Here is a 20,345-nt window from a genome sequence, read left to right as displayed (position 1 = left end):
ATATCCACTGCCCTGGTCACAGTCCCAGTTCAGGCCTGGGGAGCATGTGACTTACACATACACAATGAGTATAAATTTTAAGACTCTTGCTTAGAATGCTAGTACACAGGCACTCTTTTATTGCATATGAACAAGGAAGTATGTAGGCCTGATTGCTGCTAGCAGCCATCCCACGACCTCTGGGGAGGCTGCCTTGGAAAACAGCCAACACTCATATACAAGAAGACAATGATGGGAAGAAATGAAACCACTGCACTTCAGGATCAACTTGTCTGAAGTATATCCTACCTTCGGACTTGAGTTCCACCAGATAAAAGATGTCTTTTATTGTTTAAACCAGTTTGAGTTGGGTCTTCTGTTATTTGCATTAAAAACCCTGATATTCCTCTCCTGCCAAAAAAAAGTCCTGATACATCCTATAACTATAACCAAATTAAGTCTACTCGTAGAATAAAAGAAACTTCGAAACACTTCCTCTACCCAAAGGTGGCCCCTTCAAAGTTACCATCTCCTTTTCCTCACACTACTTCTAGGGGAGTGTGGATGCCTATAGATGCTGTACGGCTGTCTCCCAGGCCAAGGCTTGGTCTGTGTTGAGCTTACCGTCTGAGGCCTTAACCTCACCACTAGAAGGGAGGTAAACCCCACCTGCCCCGTAGAAAGAAAAATCGCTGTGTCAGAACATTTAACCAACAATATCCATCCTTGGTTCACTTCTTCCCACATTTTAAAAGAAAAAAAAGAAAAAGAAAACCCTAAACTAGTTCAACATACTTTTTCTACTGGGAAATGTTTCATAACTACTAGTGAATAATTCAGTGAATATGACACTTTTCATTTTCTATTGCCAGACACACCCAACTTCATGGGAATGCTATCGCCTTTCCTACTCTCCAAATCTTCTCTGTATCCAGGATCTTAAATGTACTGCTTCCTTAACAGAGATCCAATCAACAGGGAAGATTAGATCATACCGCACATCCTGCTCATCATCTCCCCAAAATTGCCATCAAACTTAAAATAAAATCCAAACTAGTATCTCTGCACCCTAACCACCTTGACCATTCTACTCCAGACAGTATGGCCTTCTTGCTGTTGTTCAAAAATGCCAAGCCCGATCCTCTACCTTTCACTTGCTCCCCCTCCTCCCATCAACTCTCTGCTCCAGGCTCTTCTCGTGACAGCCCCATCACCTATTCTGTCCCTACCCACACCTCACCTCCTCAAGGACGATTTCTGGAACCACCAGATGTAAAACAGCACCCCATCACTACTCATCCCCTCACCCTGCTTTGTCTTCACCTGTCACCACCTGAAATTTTGTTACATATATACATATTTTTAACTTTATTTTATGTATCTCCCTTAGAGAAAGAATGTAAGTTCCTTTAGGACAGGGATTTTTCTCTTATTTAATAATGTGTCCACCAAACCCAAAACAGTACCTAGCACATTAGAGACACTGAACATATCTTTTTTTTTAAGTAAATGGATGAACAAATAACAATTTTGTTTTAATCTTGGCTAAAAACAAACGAAAGAGGAGCACAGTGACTTGTCTCTTACTAAGAAAGTCTCTCTTGTCTTTAAGTATTTGCCCTGCTTTTCTCCCCACTTTTTTCTTTTTTTAAATTGAAGTGTAGTTGACATGCAATATTATATTTCAGTTATCCATCATAGTGATTCAACATGTATATACATTATAAAATGATCACCATGCTAATAAGTCTTGTTACTATCTGTCACCATACAGAGCTATTACAATATTATTGATGCATTCTCTATCCTGTAACTTATATCCCCATGACTTACTTATTTTGTAACTAGAAGTCTGTACTTCTTAATCCCCTTCAACCTATTTTGCCCATCCTCCCATGCCTCTTCCTTCTGACAACCACCAGTTTGTTCCCTATATTTATGAGTTTGTTTCTGCTTTTTGTTTGATAATAAACAAACACACAAAAAGCAGAAAAAAAAACATAAAATGTGGTATTTGTCTTTCTCTGACTTATTTCACTCATTATAATACCCTCTAGGTCCATCCATCTTGTCACAAATGTCTATTTGTCCAGCTTTATCTCACATACCACTGGGTCCCTGTATCCCTAAATCCTCTGACAACAACGGTTTAAATTGCCCCAACTTATAAAACATTTAATCCTACAGATGATCACAGAAAGTATCAGGACCTTCAAGGATTGGTCTTTTAACAAAGAGTTGGATATACAATCTTAGAACCGCTCACCCTATTTAAAATAATATGAATTTATTCTACCAAAACAGATCACAAGATAATGTAGCATTTACTTGGATCAATACAGAAATCACCACTTTATCCTAGAATGTCTGGCAAGCAGCCTCTGAAACAGACTCGCAATTGTCATACCTCAAAATTCCTATTACCCACTGAATTCCCAAAATACACTTATTGGGTTAGGACCCAGCTCTCGTAATGCTAATTAGCTAATCAGGAAACTGAAAGTTTGTGTGACAAAAATCGGACACAACATCTTTGATTTTATGTCATAAATTCTACTATCTCTGTGGGGAAAAAAAATCATTTCAAAGTCAAAGCTGTTGTTTTTCCACAATCAAAAGTAGTTAAATACTTGTAAATTCATTTGAACCTATTTGTGAAGGGTTTCTCCTATATGCCTCCAAAGCTCTCTTATAAATCAGTATAATGTTTTCAAGGCACATTTAGAAGTAAAAAATTCCTATCTACTAAGTGTATTTTCTTCTATTAGAAGATGAATTAAGCAGAAAATACATTAATGTCTGAATTTATAATAGAAGTGGTTAACCCTTAGCCATAGCAAACTAATGAGGAATATTTTACCATGCAAGGATTAATCAGGGCTCTCCAACACTATGTAATTTGACATTCTGAGGACTTAATCATGAATGGATTTTATTCCCCTATTTACTTTTCATCACAGGATGCCTTACAAAGACACTACGTGTTAGAATAATATAATTCTGGAGCCTAATCCTATTACTTTAAAGAAATGTCATTGAAAGAATATTCCATAGCTTTAAAAAATAGGCCTTACAGAAGCAGTACTCAGCGATTATGTCGTCTCTGGGTTAAAGCAGCTCAAACACTGAGAAAAATATTAATATAGAAGTAGTGAGCCTTAGAGCCTGGAGCTGGCTAACCCTCTGTTAGCAATGAAACAGCAACACAAATTCTGGGAGGTTGTGATTACTGGACATTGGCTTCCATCCCCGGCCATTGATTATCTCTTTCTTTGTTAAAGACTACAGGAGTTTCATTTAACTGGAGTGCTCAGTAAATTGCAGCAGAGTTCAAGCATCTTTTATGGATTCATTAAACCATTGATCTGCCTTCCTGTGCTTGTAGTAGTGCCCAGCTCTGGCCCACAGCCTGTGTTTACAGAGAATGCAACAGATGACGTTTGTAACCTCCAAAGGCCGCCTGTCAGTAGACATCAGACTCCACCGCATGCACGGCCACTCTAAGAGTGGATTGTAACATAGGGAATTTCCTCCTCTCCATCTGAACTGCTGGGGCAGGAATTAAGCGGCCATCGACAATGAGCTTCTTTTTATTCCATTCTGACCTGCGATAATATAAACACCGAGCAAAGAGCCAAGGAACAAATAAGTATATGTGACTTGCCCAGTTCACACTTTTGCTTCTGTACAGAAGCTACCTGGGGGTACTGATACAGGGGAGAAATAAAAATCGCAGGTGTGCCTAGAGCTTGCATCTCCTGCGTATGGCCATAGCTTTTGTGTGTTCTAGCTTTTGTGACCAGACATTGCAAAAGTATATGAGAAAAATTCTGGGGCAGCCTGGGTGGCTCAGTGGTTTAGTGCCACCTTCAGTCTAGGGCATGATCCTGGAGACCCTGGATCGAGTCCCGTGTCGGGCTCCCCGCATGGAGCCTGCTTCTCCCTCTGCCTGTGTCTCTGCCTCTGTGTGTGTGTGTGTCTCTTGTGAATAAATAAATAAAATCTTAAAAAAAAAAAAAAAAGAAAAATTCTGGACTCAAACTACTACCTTAAAATAATCTCAAAGCAAGCCACCTGGCCTGTCTTGGATACATCATGTTTTTAACAAAGCGTTTGAATGAACAGTGTAACTAGGAAAATGCACGAGCGTAATCTCTTGGTTTCCCTGGACAGGGCACTAAGGACTCTTGGAAACTTCTCCCTCCTGTGGCCTTTATTCATAAGGTCTCCTGACACCTTGTGCTGGACTTTACCAGCACAAAGAGCGCTGGATGCAGTTTACGATGGGAGAAGCACATCAAAATGACCCATGAGGTAATTCTTTAAGTGCTTGTTCTTCCGATAAACCCGAACAAAGCTAGCAGCAAGGTGAGAAAGTTGGTGATGCAAGTGACCGGATCGATAAGGAGGAAGCATGTCCCAAATAACTAGAACCCTTCCCGATCATTTGTTTCCCGGACTGCCCACTGCCCAACCAGACAGGCGGACTACGAACTCGAGGCACGCCCATCCATCACTCCGCAGCCGCACTCCCCAGAACACAATGTAGCTGATGCAATCTGACACTGTGGTTAATGTTAAAAGAGAGCGTGCCTTTGAGATGGATTGGATAATTACCGGCAGCTCAAATGAGAGAAACTTGATTTAAGTGTAGAGCATCAGCTATCACTACAAGGGCGGCCAGACACTGACTGTGTCTGAAAATCAACATTCAAGAATATGTCAATAGCCCTGCACATTGACCCCCAGGTGATCAGATTCAGATCTATGGAAAAAAGAAAAGTACAAAAAAACGCCCTCTTTTCCATCTGTTCTTTCCAACATTTCATTGAAAAGAAATGTTGAACAAAGACTGGGACTTGAAGCTATTTGGCGTTTTAATCAGCTCTTCATAATTGGTCTAAAACATCTAATATTATTCAGAGGTTGATACCCATTCTGGATAACAGATTAGAATTATTTCTCTATTTTCCCCACAACCTCCAAAATATAGCCCACTAAAAACTAGAAGGGGGTGCTATTCCTTTCTTTCAGGGGAAACTCCCTTCCCTCTGTTCTGTTTGTGTTCCAGGTATCCCTTAAACCAGTGCTTCTCAAGTGGTGTTCAAGCGTTCTGAGGAACATGAGGATCACACACCTCTCCCCTCAGTTTCTGATGGCTTCCAAGGGCATTGGGTCCTACCCAGCCTGCAGAAGCTCTGCCCTTGAACGCTTTCTGGCTTTCTTCAAGAGCCCAGGCATCACTTTAACGTGACCCTCATCTTACCTCGCTACCTAGAACTTTCCTACTAGAACCTCACCCTAAATGTGTTTCAACGGGCTAACATCTTCCCCCTCTCCTGCTATTGCTTTTTTCATAGGTTCTCATTTGCAGCAGCTCATCAATATTCCATTCCATATTTCAAAATACCACAGAATGAGAAAACAGTTGGGTTTGTTGTTCTTTCCCTAGAGCTTTCTGAGGACGCCCCTGTTTGCCGTGACCGAAAGGGAACTCAGCCACTGGCCTGCAGGCTGAAGCCCTAGGGGGCAGAAGGGGCCACTCTCTGTGCAGCCAGCAGACAGGCTTGCAGCACAGTTCCAACAGACACTGGGGGATCAGAGCGATCATGCTGCAGGCCAGGGCAGGTAGGCAGACCCAAAAGGCTCACTGGCATCCCATTAAAATAATGTGAATCTGTAGGAAGAACTCTGGTGCTCCCTTGGCACATTTACTTGTCGATCGAGAATATTTGCAAGTAACTGGCAAAAGCAAGTCTGTGGCCTGAGATTTAGGCAGTCAGAGAACATTAATTACAAATAATTTTTTAATGTCCTTCCCCAAACCTTCTAGAATAACCATTTTGCAAATTAAATCTTACAGGTGTTTAAAGGAACAAAGTAGACAGGTTAATCACCAGATTAGCAGGGCAACTGTTACACATTTCTTCTGTGCTACTAGGTTCCATAATTATCTCTGAAACTGAGAATCTTTTCCAAGACACCTTCAAGTTTAATAAAAAGACCAGTACAAAAACAAAAACAAAAAACCAGTACAGCAGTCCTCCTTATCCAAGGCTCACTTTCCATGGTTTCAGTTATTTGCGGTACACCATGGCCTAGAAGCAGATGATCTTCCTGATTTAGAAGGTCAATACTAGTCTAAGACTATATCACAATGCCTATGTCTCACAGCATCACAAAAAAAAGGGGTCAGTAAAGATACTTTGAGAGAGAATCCACATTCACATAAGTTTTATTACAGTATATTGTTATAACTATTTTGTTTTATTATTAGTTATTGTTAATCTCTAGTTGCATCTAATTTGTAAGTTAAATTTTATCACAGGTATGTACGTATAGGCAAAAATATAGTATAAATAGGGTTCCGGGGATCCCTGGGTGGAGCAGCGGTTTGGCACCTGCCTTTGGCCCAGGGCGCGATCCTGGAGACCCAGGATCGAATCCCACGTCGGGCTCCCGGTGCATGGAGCCTGCTTCTCCCTCTACCTATGTCTCTGCCTCTCTCTCTCTCTCTGTGTGTGTGACTATCATAAATAAATAAAAATAAATAAATAAATAAATAAATAAATAAATAAATAAATAAATAAATAGGGTTCGGTACTATCTGTGGTTTCAAGCATCCACTGGGGGTCTTGGAAGGTATCCCCCAGCGATAAGGAGGGCTACTGTAGTCTAATTAAAATACGTCTTCAAATAATATGATACGTGCTAATTAATGATGGGTCTTCTAAAAGAGATGTCTCCTAAGAAGAAACCACTGTGAATAGTGGGAAATCATTTGAAAATAAGATAAATGTTTTATTATATAATATTCCCCTCTTTAAATATTCGGTATTATTATCATGATGGTGGACGATTTAAGGGACATGATTTGCAAATGTTGTTTCTGTCTATATAACCTTTTAATCTTTATTTGATCCTTATTGTTATCTCTTACCTACATAGCTTTCTTCCCACTATGGTCTGGTGGGGAACAGCAACATTATGATATTGAAGTAGTTTCTATGTAGTTTCAAATTATAGAGAAACTAGAACAAGGAAACATAACTTTGGTGTCTTTAGGAAATTGTGTCTGTTACTAAAAAGTATCAATGCCACTAACCCATTAAGAACATTAAAATTTTTAAAAAAACAAAACAAAAAAACACAAACAAAACAAAACAAAACAAAAAAAGAACACTAAAATTTGAGATCTTAACAAAGAAAGAAAGAAAACAGTCATTTACACTGGGTGCATTGGCCATTTGTCTTGAGTGTTTATTTCCTGCTTGATTTATGGACATTAGTTTAGATAATAAGATATTTTCCCAAGCAGAAGGAAAAAGACCAAACACGGGATATGTGGAAATGACTACTACTTGTGGTCTTGTTTGTTACTCTTGTTTTTAAAGGGATAATGGTTATAAGGCATACTCCCTTAGGATAGAATATTTTTAAGTGTCTAGGATTGTACAAAGTAAAATGGGCATTTGTTAGACAAAACACTTCAGCATCTCTTGCAAAACCACTAAGGCACCTCTGCAACTTTCCGACTCCTAGGCGAATTTCTAGGCTAGAAATGTTCCCAAGTTCATCTCTACTTGTGGCCTCAAAAAGGGGCTGGGAAAAGAGCAAGCTATTCGTTCCCTGAAAAGTCTCTAGTGCATCAAGTAATGAGACTGACATATCATTGTTCAGCCAATGCCCATAGACTACAAAAGTATTTTTCTTACCCACTCTTTCAAAAACTTGTGAGCCAGCAATTGAGCCTGTTGGGGATAAGGATTCTACAAAAAATATAATCATGAATTAACGCTATTTCTTCTTAGAGCCAACATCCTGAAATGCCTAAGCTCATAGTTCGGTTCTTAAATGAATACAGCTGTGACTCACAGTCCTCTCCTAACAGAAACCTCTTGAAGAAAGCCTACACATACGTGTAGCAATCCAAACAACTCTTCAAAAAAATTTTTAAATTTGGTCTGAAACTATAAACTACATGCCATAAAGGGTTAAGTTGGCTTCAGTCTACCCCACCTTACTTTACAGGGCCGGGGTTTGTGAGAGAGGGATATGACATTCTTAACCCACTCCATCAAACAGACACAGAGACCAGAGAAAGGAAGGGTGGAGAAGCAAATGAAATTTAAAGAGCCAATTTTCAGTGGGCCTTCATTTTGAGAGTTGGGCTATTTTTGTCCTTGTTTTTAGCAGCAAATCAATTCCTGCCTCCATACCCAAGCATTTGTGAAGAGGATAGCAGGGGAACCGCAGGCACAGCTGTCCAATTTACATTCACAAATGCAGGTGTTGCTCAGACACAAAACAGAGGTCAGCTGAATACGGCTCCTAATTAGCTACCTTTTCTACTAGGATTTTTCTTTGTAAAGTTATGCATGCAATTTGGGTTCAACTTAGAGACCATTTTTAGATCTCAGCATGCTATCCACCAAGAAGCGGCTGTCATTATAAAGCATAATTTACAGCATAGTTAACTTTACATGTTTTTTAAAATCTACATTATACCTAAGGCAAATTTCTCTTCTACACACATATTATTCACTGTTTTCCATCCCTTTCTGAATATCTAAAATTTAGGGTAGAATCTAGCCAGAAAATCTTTTATGACAGGATGGGAAGAATTTTGCCCTTTTTCTAAGATTAAGAAAGTCCATAATTTTAATAACGAGGACTAAAGACTTTGTTAAATGACACAAGAAAAGTAGCTATTTGCTATTGTCTTCAGTGGGGAACACCCTGGGGCTTATTACAGCAGTTCTTAGAAATGGCAGGATGGAAACTGGTATCGAATACAATCCATTAAGAAACCCAAGCCCTAAATGAAATGACCACAAAATCCTATCAGTTAACAGAAATGCAGCAGCTGTACATGTTTATTGTAATACAATAGGATATTGTTGCAGAGATAACACTCTTAAAATTTAAAAAAAGAAAAAAAAAAAAAAAGAATCCAGCAAGCGATGTGATCAGTTTATTCCCCTATTTGAAAAATGAGAAGGTATAGTGTGGCAGGGCTTTGGGATACATAAATAAGCATGAAGATCGCAGAGAAGACAGGTTTTGTATGTACACTAATAGGCTGCTGGGATCAGCTGTCAAAGTCACCGGCTAAACTTCAAGCTTCTGTGACTCCCAGCTTTTGCAGGATGTTCAAAGACCTACCCCAATAACTCCCCACAGGAAGTGAAAGGTAATGGTCCTCCTCCCCCTGCTGATTTTACCTGCCATAAGTATTCCAAATACTAACTCTTTTCTTGGCTCCCAGTTACCCATCTTTTAAAACTGTATGCTATGGAAGTTTAAATCCAGTTTGACCTTAAACTTTATAATGATGTAATATTACATGTTAGGTATAACAATGTAAATTCATATATATGGCATTGTATATATATATATACACTCTCTATATATATAGTATTCTAGGGTATTTCAGAGGCTTACTAAAGTTAAATGGTTTTGCAAAATATGACACGTATCACCAGGATTGTGACAAAAGCATCTTGCTTGATTTTGCTCCCTACAGGCCGTCCATCAAGATTCAGACCCACAATTCTTCAGAATCATAGACAAAAACCCCTGTTCTCTAGCCATCTTCTGGGATGGAATGCAAAGTATTTTGTTGTGGTAAGTAGGGCTTTGAAGATGAAAGCGCTGAGTCCACTCCTGTGATTGTTACCCCAGTGCTCAGCGTTCAAAACGGGAGCCCCAGGGTCTCCAAGATCATTTTAATCCTCCTATATTAAAACAAAACGTGTCTCCCATGCGTTGCTCCAACCCCCCCTCCTCTGGAGTCTCACTGGCCCCTCCCAAGGGAAAATGAACTGGACTTTGACTGTCCCAAAAGAATTCCAAACAATTTCCTTACTTGCCTCCCTGTTCCAGTGAAGATTATGAGCCTAATACTTAGAGACTGCTACTAAAATTCCACCCCGCTGAATTCTGCAGCCTAATTCTTTCAGCATTATGTTTTTTGGCAGAATGACGTGACCCAAATTTGCAGGAGATAATTTGCTGCAACAGTGCTTCTTGCAATGCAGTGAACCCGAGATGAGCATTTCAGGATTACAAACACCAGACTTTAAAAGAATAATAATAATTGTTTGCTTCAAGAAGAGACAGATTTTGATCTTGTATTATGGAAATGGAAAAACTTAGCAAAATGTGGACAATTTTATGAATTAGGAAGCTATACAGATCAATGGAAAATAATCAAGATCTAGCACATTACTTCAGTAATCGGTGGCAAAATGCTAGAGCGGGTTGGTTCTTTAAAGATTAAGAAACTAGCTGTGTGTACGTGTGTGTGTGATTGTAAAAACATCACGCATTCCATTTCTCATCAATGGTGGCCACTACTATTCTAAAAGGACATTTTCAGATCTGAGATGTCTTAAAACAAAACAAAAACTGACTAACTATGGCTGTTCCTGTGTTCACCCACCATGCTGCCCACAAACGCTCGGCTGTGTGCGCAATGTTGGTTCAGGTAGTCATTATTTCACCTTTTCTCAATATTAATCAACTTTCATCTAAGGCGTCAAAAGAGACTTGACGTTTTTCTCAATTAGAATTTGTGGTTCTTGATTAAAATTTGTGGATCAGGTTTTGTAAAGAGCCAGAGCAATATTCCCACTGGGAACAAATATTAAACTGTGTGGACTACAGCTTTCTGGCCACACTCCCGTGGCTAGTTTCTCAGCCTCTGAAAGAAATCTCTACCACTTATCTTTCGTGGACTCTAGTCTCTACACACTATGCTGGAGAGACACTGTCACTTAGGGTGGCAGCTGTGATCACCGTGTTCTTCCTCATGGGATTCTCATTCACCCTCTCAGAATTCAAACATCAAGACAGAGAAACGGAAGAACAGGTTACACATCAGAAGGGGATCCCTTATTCCAGAAGGTTAAGTATGACAGAGAAGGGGAACAGACAGGACAGGAAAAAAAAAAATAAAAGTAAAATGTGCACAGTGTTTTCAGCTAGAAGCTAGGAGGCACATGCGCACACGGTCTGGGGAGGCCTGCGTAGCCGCCTCGCTCTACGTGCTCTTACCTTATTTCTCTTGAAGTAGGCTCGTCGGCAGGCTGCAAAGCACTTCTCGCTGCAGAAGCTTTTCACCTCACTTCCCATACTCAGGGAATAGCGCTTGATTCCCACTTTCTGGCACCAGGCACACATTATTTGTACATTTGACACATCATCTTCTATAACAAAAGTATAAGAAAAATGTTCATATCAGAAGCAAACATCCCTTCAAATTTAGACACACCCTCAACCTGACAGAGCTACCTGAGGTCTCATTTTAATTTCTGTACCTCATTACTCTCTGACCTCATAGGATAGCCAGCTCCTGATAAGAAGACTCATGCTTGCTCACTCTTTTCTTTCTTTTTTTAATTCCTTCGTTCCTTTCTTCCTTTCTTTCTCTTTTATCCCTTGGTTGGCTCTTAAGTCTCCAAAAAAAACATCATTTACTTAAAATCTGGAGCATGAATGCACAGCCAGGAAGGGGGTCCCAAGTCTTCTTAGCCTGGTAAAAATGCATATTCTATTGGCTTACACCAGGCTCTATACTAATGAAACTTGTAAAATGACCAATTTCTTCTTCAAAGGTACTGCTGGAAGCCTGTAAGATCCACACTGGGTGGGACACCCAGTGCTAACCCATAAATGTGATGCCCTAATGTGAACCTTGACAGTCAGGAACCAGGCTCAATCTTGGCATGTGTCTTATTACTGTTACCTGATATAGGGTTTTATTTACCCTTGCAATGTAATGATTCCCAAGTGATACGGCTAGTCAAAAAAAGGAAGGACATGAGGGGCCAGATTGTGCCCATGGAAAGGCACTGGCCTGGCTCACTCAGCAGTCTCCTACGGCAGAACCTTCCTGCATGCATGTCCTCAGGGAGGCACAGGCCTGATTTAAATTCTCTCCATGTGATGCTGCTCGTGTCCCGAAATGGAGGGATGGTAATGGAGGTGTCAGCCATGAGACCTGAGGTCACATAGCTATAAAGATCATCCTCAGCTAGACTGGTAGTCTTTGCAGCCCTCCTGAAGGACCTGCCACACACGTCATGGAGACGCGCAGAATGATGTTAAGTGATATGTGACTATTTTCAATAATTAAAATACTGTATTTCTTTTCCTTTGTAAGAGAGGAAAACAAATTTAACTTGCAAAACAGGCCTGTGATATCACATGCATTACTGCTCAAAGCAAAGAGAGGCTTTTAAAGTGAGTCAGTTAATAAAATATACTGAGTAAATCATAAAGCAGGTGATAAGAAGTTACAACAAAAATGTGACAGTGACATTTAAATGACTGAAGTCTGGGAGATACTAGCCTATTTGATAGGGGGAGGGGGAATAAGAGAAGACTTTAAAGTCTACAAAATATCTTCTTGCTACCTCCTAGGGACTTTGCTTATATCTTGAGTTTTCTGGTCCTCCCAATTGACAATATGCGTACATATGACTGATTGCCACTATTAGCGACATTTCTTCTTCCTTTATGGATTTTTTTTAACTATCCCAGACTCATGCTCCAGACATGAATAGTAATCACAAAATCCCCAATAAGCTCTGGTATAGCGTTGTCTGATTTCTGAATAAAATCCCCCAAAGACTAATTGCTAAACAAGGCCTGGTCCATGAGTTGTTGACATATTCATGGTTCATAGAGTCTGTCATGCAATCATTCCATTTCCAGGGAAAAGATTTGGTTTGAGGCAGTGCGGTCATCAGCCTGCAAAATTAGAAGCAAACTAATTTGTAGTGCAGTGATACGGCTCTTTTTCCCCTGAGTATCATCACTCAGAACTATGCGCAGCATTTTATTTACCTTAATGGAATAAATATTGTCATTTTAACGACCACTTTTTTCACAAATTACATAATGTGATCTATTGTTAATTATCAAATAAGACAGTGTAAAAATGACCTTTGATATTAATCATTTTTGATAACACAACCTTCTTTAAATGGAGTCATAAAATGAAATCAAATGTCATACGATGACTGCATTTTTTAATTTGTTCTATTCAAGAAAAGCTTTATTTATATTTTACATGGTTTCTAACATGGCATCTGTCTACATATAGAAATTTTACATGAAATGTTATAGACATGAAAACTGAACAAAACTTTACAATTAGCCTCAGAGTATGAAAGAGGTCTTTTTAAAAATCAGATTAGAAATAATATATTTTAAAAATAATCATCTGTCATTCCTAAACTAATTTGAACTACTAGTTTCAATTCTTCCCAATGGATTAGCTGCTTTAAAATCCTAAAGTCCTAAAAAAGAAGATGATACAGCAGAACTCTCCCAAATGATCCGTTGGCAATAAGTTTGAGTCTGGTGAAACCTGTAAGGAAAAGAAATTTTTATGGGGGAAATTATTTGACCTCAGAGTTCAAAAAGGAGACCACACCTCCCAAGGAGCTGCTTTAGAACAACCATTAGGTTCCCCATGTTGTTCCTGCCTTTAAATTGTCTGGCTTGGGAAACAAACCTAAAATTTTTCCTCCTAGATCTTTAACGGATATAAATAAAATAAATAAAATAGAAATGAAATAAACCACCATTAGAGACTGAGATCCAGATGAAAAAGGGTAGAAAACAAAGTGGTAACGGGGGCAGGCACACAGCCTGCCTGGCCTGGCAAGAAGGAAGAAGGCTGCGGAGGAGGTACAGCTCACAGTACCCTCATGCTTCCCTCCATCACCGCCAGACAGACTGGCTGGTCAGTTTTTTAAGACGAGGCAAGGATATTTTCTTACAATAGACCTAACAGAGAAACAAAAAGTAGAATTTTAAGGGAGATTACTTTTATAAATTATGTGTACTCCTGCACCCCAATGTTCACAGCAGCAATGTCCACAATAGCCAAGGTGTGGAAGGAGCCTCGGTGTCCATCAAAAGATGAATGGATAAAGAAGATGTGGTCTGTGTATACAATGGAATATTACTCAGCCATTAGAAATGACAAATACCCACCATTTGCTTCGACGTGCATGGACCTGGAGGGTATTATGCTGAGTGAAGTAAGTCAATCAATCGGAAAAGGACAAACATCATATAATCTCATTCATTTGGGGAATATAAAAATTAGTGAAAGGGAATAAAGGGAAAGGAGAGAAAATGAGTGAAAATATCAGTGAAGGTGACAAAACATGAGAGTCACCTAACTCTGAGAAATGAACAAGGGGTGATGGAAGGGGAGGTCGTCCGGGGGTTGGGGTGACTGGGTGATGGGCACTGAGGGGAGCACTTGGCAGGATGAGCACTGGGTGTTATGCTATATGTTGGCAAATTGAACTCCAATAAAAAAATTTTTTAAAAATCACGTGTACTATAAAGTAACAATGTGGGAAGAGGAGATAAAAGAAATTGTGCACTTTTGTTTTGTATGTGGCAGTTGGAAAACTCTTAGAATGGTGGTTAGCATCTGTCTTGTTAAATAATTCAGTATTCCCATCCGTTTCTCATAAAATTCCGTTTCATAAAGGCAAAGACTGGAAAAATTCCATCGGATTTCTCCTTTTCTGTCATCAAAATGTTACCAATAGCTAGTGTTCCAAAGATGAGAAAACATTTTCAGATATCTCAGGTACTCTGGTCTTATAAAAGCCATTTTTATCCACATTATATTTAAGAAGCTGAGAACTGTAATTATGAGTTAATTTTTCAGCTGAAACATAGCTCAAAATTCTGGCCCTAAACATGAGATGGTACCCTTCTTAAGTGCTTTAAACCAAAGGGATAGGTTCATTTCAACAACTACATTTTTTTAAAGTCTAAAACCCAGTAATTATATGCATGCTTTACATTGGCAAAATAGAAGGCCCCAGCATTTTAGCTTTTCTAACTTGATCTGCTGTAAAATATATATATATATATACATATATATTATTTAAAGATTCTTTTTCCAAACTAGGGAGAACCTGATTTCCAATCTCACATCTAGACTAAAGCCTGTACCATTAGAGACTTGAGACTACCTCAAAGAAGACTGGTGTAACAGATTTTTTCCTTACAGCCATTAGCCTGTGTGTTTTTCATAATGAACAATGCAACAACAAATGTAAAATATTTACAGCATTAAGTCACTTTCCCAAGGCGAATAGTTTGTATAACATGATAAAATTTTCATATGATAATATCATATAAATATGCATCAGTCAAAATATGCATGTTTCTATTAATCATGAAAAGTTTGTACCACCTCTTTAGAATTTAATTAGGCAAAATGTTTAGGGCATTTTCTTTCCAAACTAATGTTCAAAGAGCTATAGAACATTATTCCATTTTACATCCCAGAAGGAGAAGTTCACATTAATTACTCTGAGATGAAATCAAAATTGTATTTATTTATCATCACACAGAGAAGTATGAGATCAAGCATTTCTGGAACGCCTTGCTGAAGTTGTTTGAGAAACTGCCTTATCTGGTGACTTTCAAAAATAAGAATGGCCATTGGTCGGTGACATTCTAGGGGCACTTGAATTGACTATGAACATGCATCCTTACTTGCCCAGGGCACAAAGAATCAGGAGGGCCTTAATGGACCCCAAGGGATTAACTGTCAATTCACCACCCCTTTGTAACTTTCATGGGAGTCCAAGACTGAGGAAAAAATCTCAAAGTATTGGCTGGTGATGTTTCTCTCCTCCAACAGTTCCTGGAATGCACACATCCAGATAATCATTTCAAGACTTGAATTATATTTGAGACAAGTTGCAAGGCAGCCTGAAGTGACTCCTGGGTGTTCCCTACACCATGGAAGGAAAACACAGCACGGGAAGCCCTCTGTCCATCTATTCGTCAGAGTAGCTATATTTAAGAATACAGATAGAGATATGGCCTGGAAGACAGGCAAGAACTAAGGTTAAAGTCTGCTTTCTTTGCAGCCCTTCTTGGAATAATTCAACTCCAAAAACTTTGAGGCAGTCCAGTTCAAAAGCCTCTACAGAGTCCTATAGAAGCTTCTGTACAATTCTTTGGGTTCTTGAAGTGAACATATAAGGAGACCCAGAGAAAATTTGGAACACTGAGCCAAAGGAAAAATAATCATAGCTAGCCATTATTCAGTATTTAGTGGTGGGAGGCACAGTACAAAGTTTCTTAAATCTGTTGTTTCATCCTAATCTGGCCCTAAACATCAGAAGGAAAGTAATTTGCTCCAAATCACAGAGTCAGTATACACCAAAGCCTAGATGAGGACCAGGCTGACTCCAGAGCCCAAGCTCTTGACTATCACACCTTAGAGACTAGGGCCCTTCTAAAAGCATGAGATTACATGCCATCCATGCAGACTTCTCTCTGCAAAACAGACTAAAAGCTGTCACAAGATTCTGCTACTTACAGAGCACCCTTCTCCATGACATGGTAATAGACAAAGAAAATGAAATCAAAAGGTCAAAATGTCTTTGAGGAGATGGCTGAAGTGTTATTCAATCAATATTTGTTGATTGATTTTCAAAAAAAAGTTAAAGGCTCACAATGCAAGCCTTTATTTCTTTATGACTATGAGACTTGGATTTGCGGCAAACATTCTGGCTGAACTTTCACCAGCAAGTGCCACTTATACATTAAACAAGAAGCCAGAGCCAATAATACCTGGATCTCAGGAAGCAGTCATTCTACCCACAGGCAAGCAAAACTCTTCCCAGTTTTCTCTTCAGTAAGGAGGGGGATCACAGCAAGACATGGATAAGACTGATTTTCCACGTGGGTAAAGCAGGGAACCACTTACATCTATAATTTCAAAGATGCCAATAAGAGTACCCTAGCTTCAAAAATTATGCCACAACTCCCCACTAAAATTAAATTCTACCATTAGAGAGTAATTTATTTGGCCATATATTTTTTTATATCCCATTAAAACACAAATTCCCCAAAAGCAATAAAATTCAGTACATATTTGCCAATTATGACTTACGCTTTGAAATGAGTGGCTCTTTCTGGAGAACAAGTTTTCACAGAGAGTGGGGAGAAGGGCTAAGGACAAGGTTCCGACGAGAGAGGTAAAGGGTAGAAATGGGAGAGGCTATAGTACGAGAAGCTTCTGGTCACTCACTGCTTTGCTGAAGTCTAGCCCTGGGCACATAGGTAGAACAAGCTTAGCCACGCAAAGAATGGACATAATACTGAAATGAAATGAAAATAATACTGAGCACACTGTAGCAACTACATCTTCAGAGGGCCTTTTAGATGTGAACATAAAACAGTGGAAGTTGAAGGAGGTGGGAGGAAGAGCATACAGCCAGGGATCTCTGGAAAAGAAAAGCAACAGGCAGATGCACTTATTACCCTCTCAAAGGGGTAACTTTTATTTTTTTTAAGTGAATGAGTTAAGAGATATATGCTCCTTTGCAAATCTTAGTTGCTATTATTCAAAAGACAATGTGGAAGAGTGCTGGGAAACAGAGACAGAGGACGTTAGTGAAAGTACTAAACCTACCCCTTCTAGTTGTGTGACGTGGGCCAGTCACTCAAGGACCGTAATGTCCACCCTTAACTATAGCTGTGGTGGGGACAAAATGATAGAAAGTAGTCACATCCTATATGTAAATGAGCCTGCCTTAGGATCAATGGCAAATAGAGTAAGAAGAGAAAAGTGTCAGCTATATGCAGTCTAGAGAGGCCCGGACGACCAGACTCCAGTTTCTTCAGTCACATCCCCTCTCCCATGGATGACATCGGCAGAACCACTATCTTTGAGTACAAAGAACAACCCAGTTAATTGGTTAAATTTTACTAACTCAGACTATTTAAGAGGAAAGCCATTACATTTAATAAAAGCTTCACTTACAGTTATTCTTTTTAAAAATTACTTAACTTGAATTAATAGTTGACAAGGTGTTGCCAAATATATCACTGTACTGCCAGATATTCTATAATTAATAGATGGGAATTCTTTGTAATTATTACATCAACTAGCTACACATGGGTGGATCTTCCTAAGTGCCTGAGAAGTTTGCTCTTTTAAAAAGTATCATAGTAACAACTGAAAATTTCTGCCACCTTGGTAACTGAACTATCAAAAATTGCCAAATAATAGAGTCTGAAGTCTGAATTAATAAAATTTTATTGCACTAAGAGGATAGGTACAATGAAATGATAGAGCTTCCATACAACTACGATTCTTCATAGCACTGAAAATTATTCCTATTTTTTCTTTTGGAAATGAAGTCATTTGAAGTAATTTCAGGAATGTATGTATTTTTTTTTATGTTTTTGGATGAAGTGATTTCAAGAATTTACATGGTCCACACCCATCTAAATAGAGCAGCACTTAACCTCAAAATAAAATTGAAATCTCTATACAAAAACTAAAATTTGGTTCCAGTAGGTGAAAAGAATGAGCACATATTGCATAAAATGACAGTAAAATTATAGAATTTAAATTAGTTTTAATATTCTAATGGAACTTTTCTAGCCCATTTCTAATTTTGTATATATACATATAATACGGGATCCCTGGGTGGTGCAGCGGTTTGGCGCCTGCCTTTGGCCCAGGGCGCGATCCTGGAGACCCAGGATCGAGTCCCACATCGGGCTCCCGGTGCATGGAGCCTGCTTCTCCCTCTGCCTGTGTCTCTGCCTCTCTCTCTCTCTCTCTCTCTGACTATCATAAAATAAATAGAAATTTAAAAAAAAATACATATAATACATATATATGCGCACGTGTGGGTGTGTGTGTGTGTGTGTGTTTGTACCTATGTAAAAGACGTGACTCCAGAATGAATTAAACATCTACATGCAGGTCTCTACACTAGGCAACTGGTCAAGAATGCTCAGTTGAAAAAGACATGGCCCTGCTCCCAAACACAGGAAAAAAAAGCATGTGACTCATTATATGACAAACAGAATGTGGTAAGAGAGAAGTTCAAAAATCTGCTAGAGACCAGAAAGCACAGCTTTTGAGTGGGGTCCTGAAAGATCTAGAGGGGGAGAAAGTTCAAGAAAAGGAGAGAAAGGACAGAAGGAAAGCAGGCACCAGGGAGTGGGGCTCAGGGATACCAATGAGTCCTGAAGTTGCCCCCCATTAACCAAGATTATTGCAAGAAGAGAAAAGCAGATCAGACTGGGGCCAGTCGGGCCTGAACAAGGAATCCCTTGAAGGATGTTTAGCAAGATGATGGAACAGGCTTATCCTTATTCCACAGGTAATGGGGATCTCCTGAATGTCTCTTAGTAGAGCATGACAGGATCAGAGATGTGCTGAACAATGTTACTCCAGCAGGGGGGATTGGAATTCAGAAAGACTGGAATCTCCTTCTGTGGCAAGGAGACTCAGTAAGCAACAAGAGAGCAGGTTCCATGTCTCTTTTGCCTTCATGTCTTCAGTGCCTAGCACGTAGCCATGCTTAAACTATGTTGAATAAACAGACGGATGGATGGACAGACAGATGGAAACAGAGGGAAGGAAGTGACGCTCAGAACCTATGAAGCAATGATAGAAATGAAAAGAAGACTATAGCCAATTGCCTTCACCAATTCATCTCCCTGTGTTTCAAAGAAGACCAGGGAAAAGTCCAAAGAGTTCTTTGAGAAAATGGACTGTATAGTAAAATTCAAACTGTGAATTTGCTTTCCTATCAGTGTCCCTTCTTCACATATTTTCCCAACATTCAAACAAAAAAGGAAAATAAAATGAGAGATCCCATTTTGTGACTTTAACAAAATAGTAGTTCTCTCTTGAATACCATCCTGAATCTGGAGTCTTTAATGAGACACTACTAAGCACACATGTCTACAGCTCCTCAATATTAATATGAATATCCCCCTACAATTTCCCTGATTTGCCAGTGAAGGGAATCCTTGTTAGTCTCCTGGACAATCTCACCTCCATGTCTCAGTACTCACTGTGGAGAGTCTGTTTTCCCTACATCCTTACCCTAAGAGAGTAGAATAAGAAAGGAAGGTGGTAGGACTTAAGAGTGACATTTCCCAAAACATATTCCACTAATCCCAGGAGATACTTAAATGGGTGTTATTTTTTAAAAGGCTACCATGGTCAAGTACGTATGAAAACACTGGGCTAAACAAAGTTAAATAATAGATCCTTTACCGTAAGCCTGTTGGGTTCTACCAATGTATAAGTAGGAATCCTAAAAGGAGATAGAATGTGCTATCTTTCACCAATCTGACCACACACAGAGAATCCACAAGACTGGGCTTCTAAGGAAGTCTCCCTGGGATGTGCTGCTCTACTGCCCTACATTGGCACTGAAGCATGAGCATTTCCACGTGGGTCATTCATTATCAGGCAAGTTTCTCTTTTGCCCAGAATCGGGTCCTCCACTGCCAGGAGCTTTGTCTGAACTGGGCAGAAAGACAAGGCCTAC

At 39.4% G+C, this 20,345-nt stretch overlaps 1 protein-coding gene across 7 annotated transcripts in view; it reads right to left on the bottom strand.

The window, feature by feature from the left end:
* The window catches only part of LOC112658709 (sine oculis binding protein homolog), a 162,624-nt gene that overhangs the window by 109,206 nt on the left and 33,073 nt on the right, over window positions 1–20,345 (bottom strand). For all 7 annotated transcript variants that reach the window (XM_049092434.1, XM_049092437.1, XM_035697997.2 and 4 more), the window contains exon 4: window positions 11,038–11,189. In XM_049092434.1, coding sequence (XP_048948391.1) covers window positions 11,038–11,189 — 152 coding nt within the window. The remainder of the gene's footprint in view (window positions 1–11,037; window positions 11,190–20,345) is intronic.

Source organism: Canis lupus, chromosome 12 (genome assembly GCF_003254725.2).
Source record: "Canis lupus dingo isolate Sandy chromosome 12, ASM325472v2, whole genome shotgun sequence".
Lineage (NCBI taxonomy): Eukaryota > Metazoa > Chordata > Mammalia > Carnivora > Canidae > Canis > Canis lupus.
Note: the sequence above shows the minus strand (reverse complement) of the source record. Positions and strands in the feature narration are given on the sequence as shown.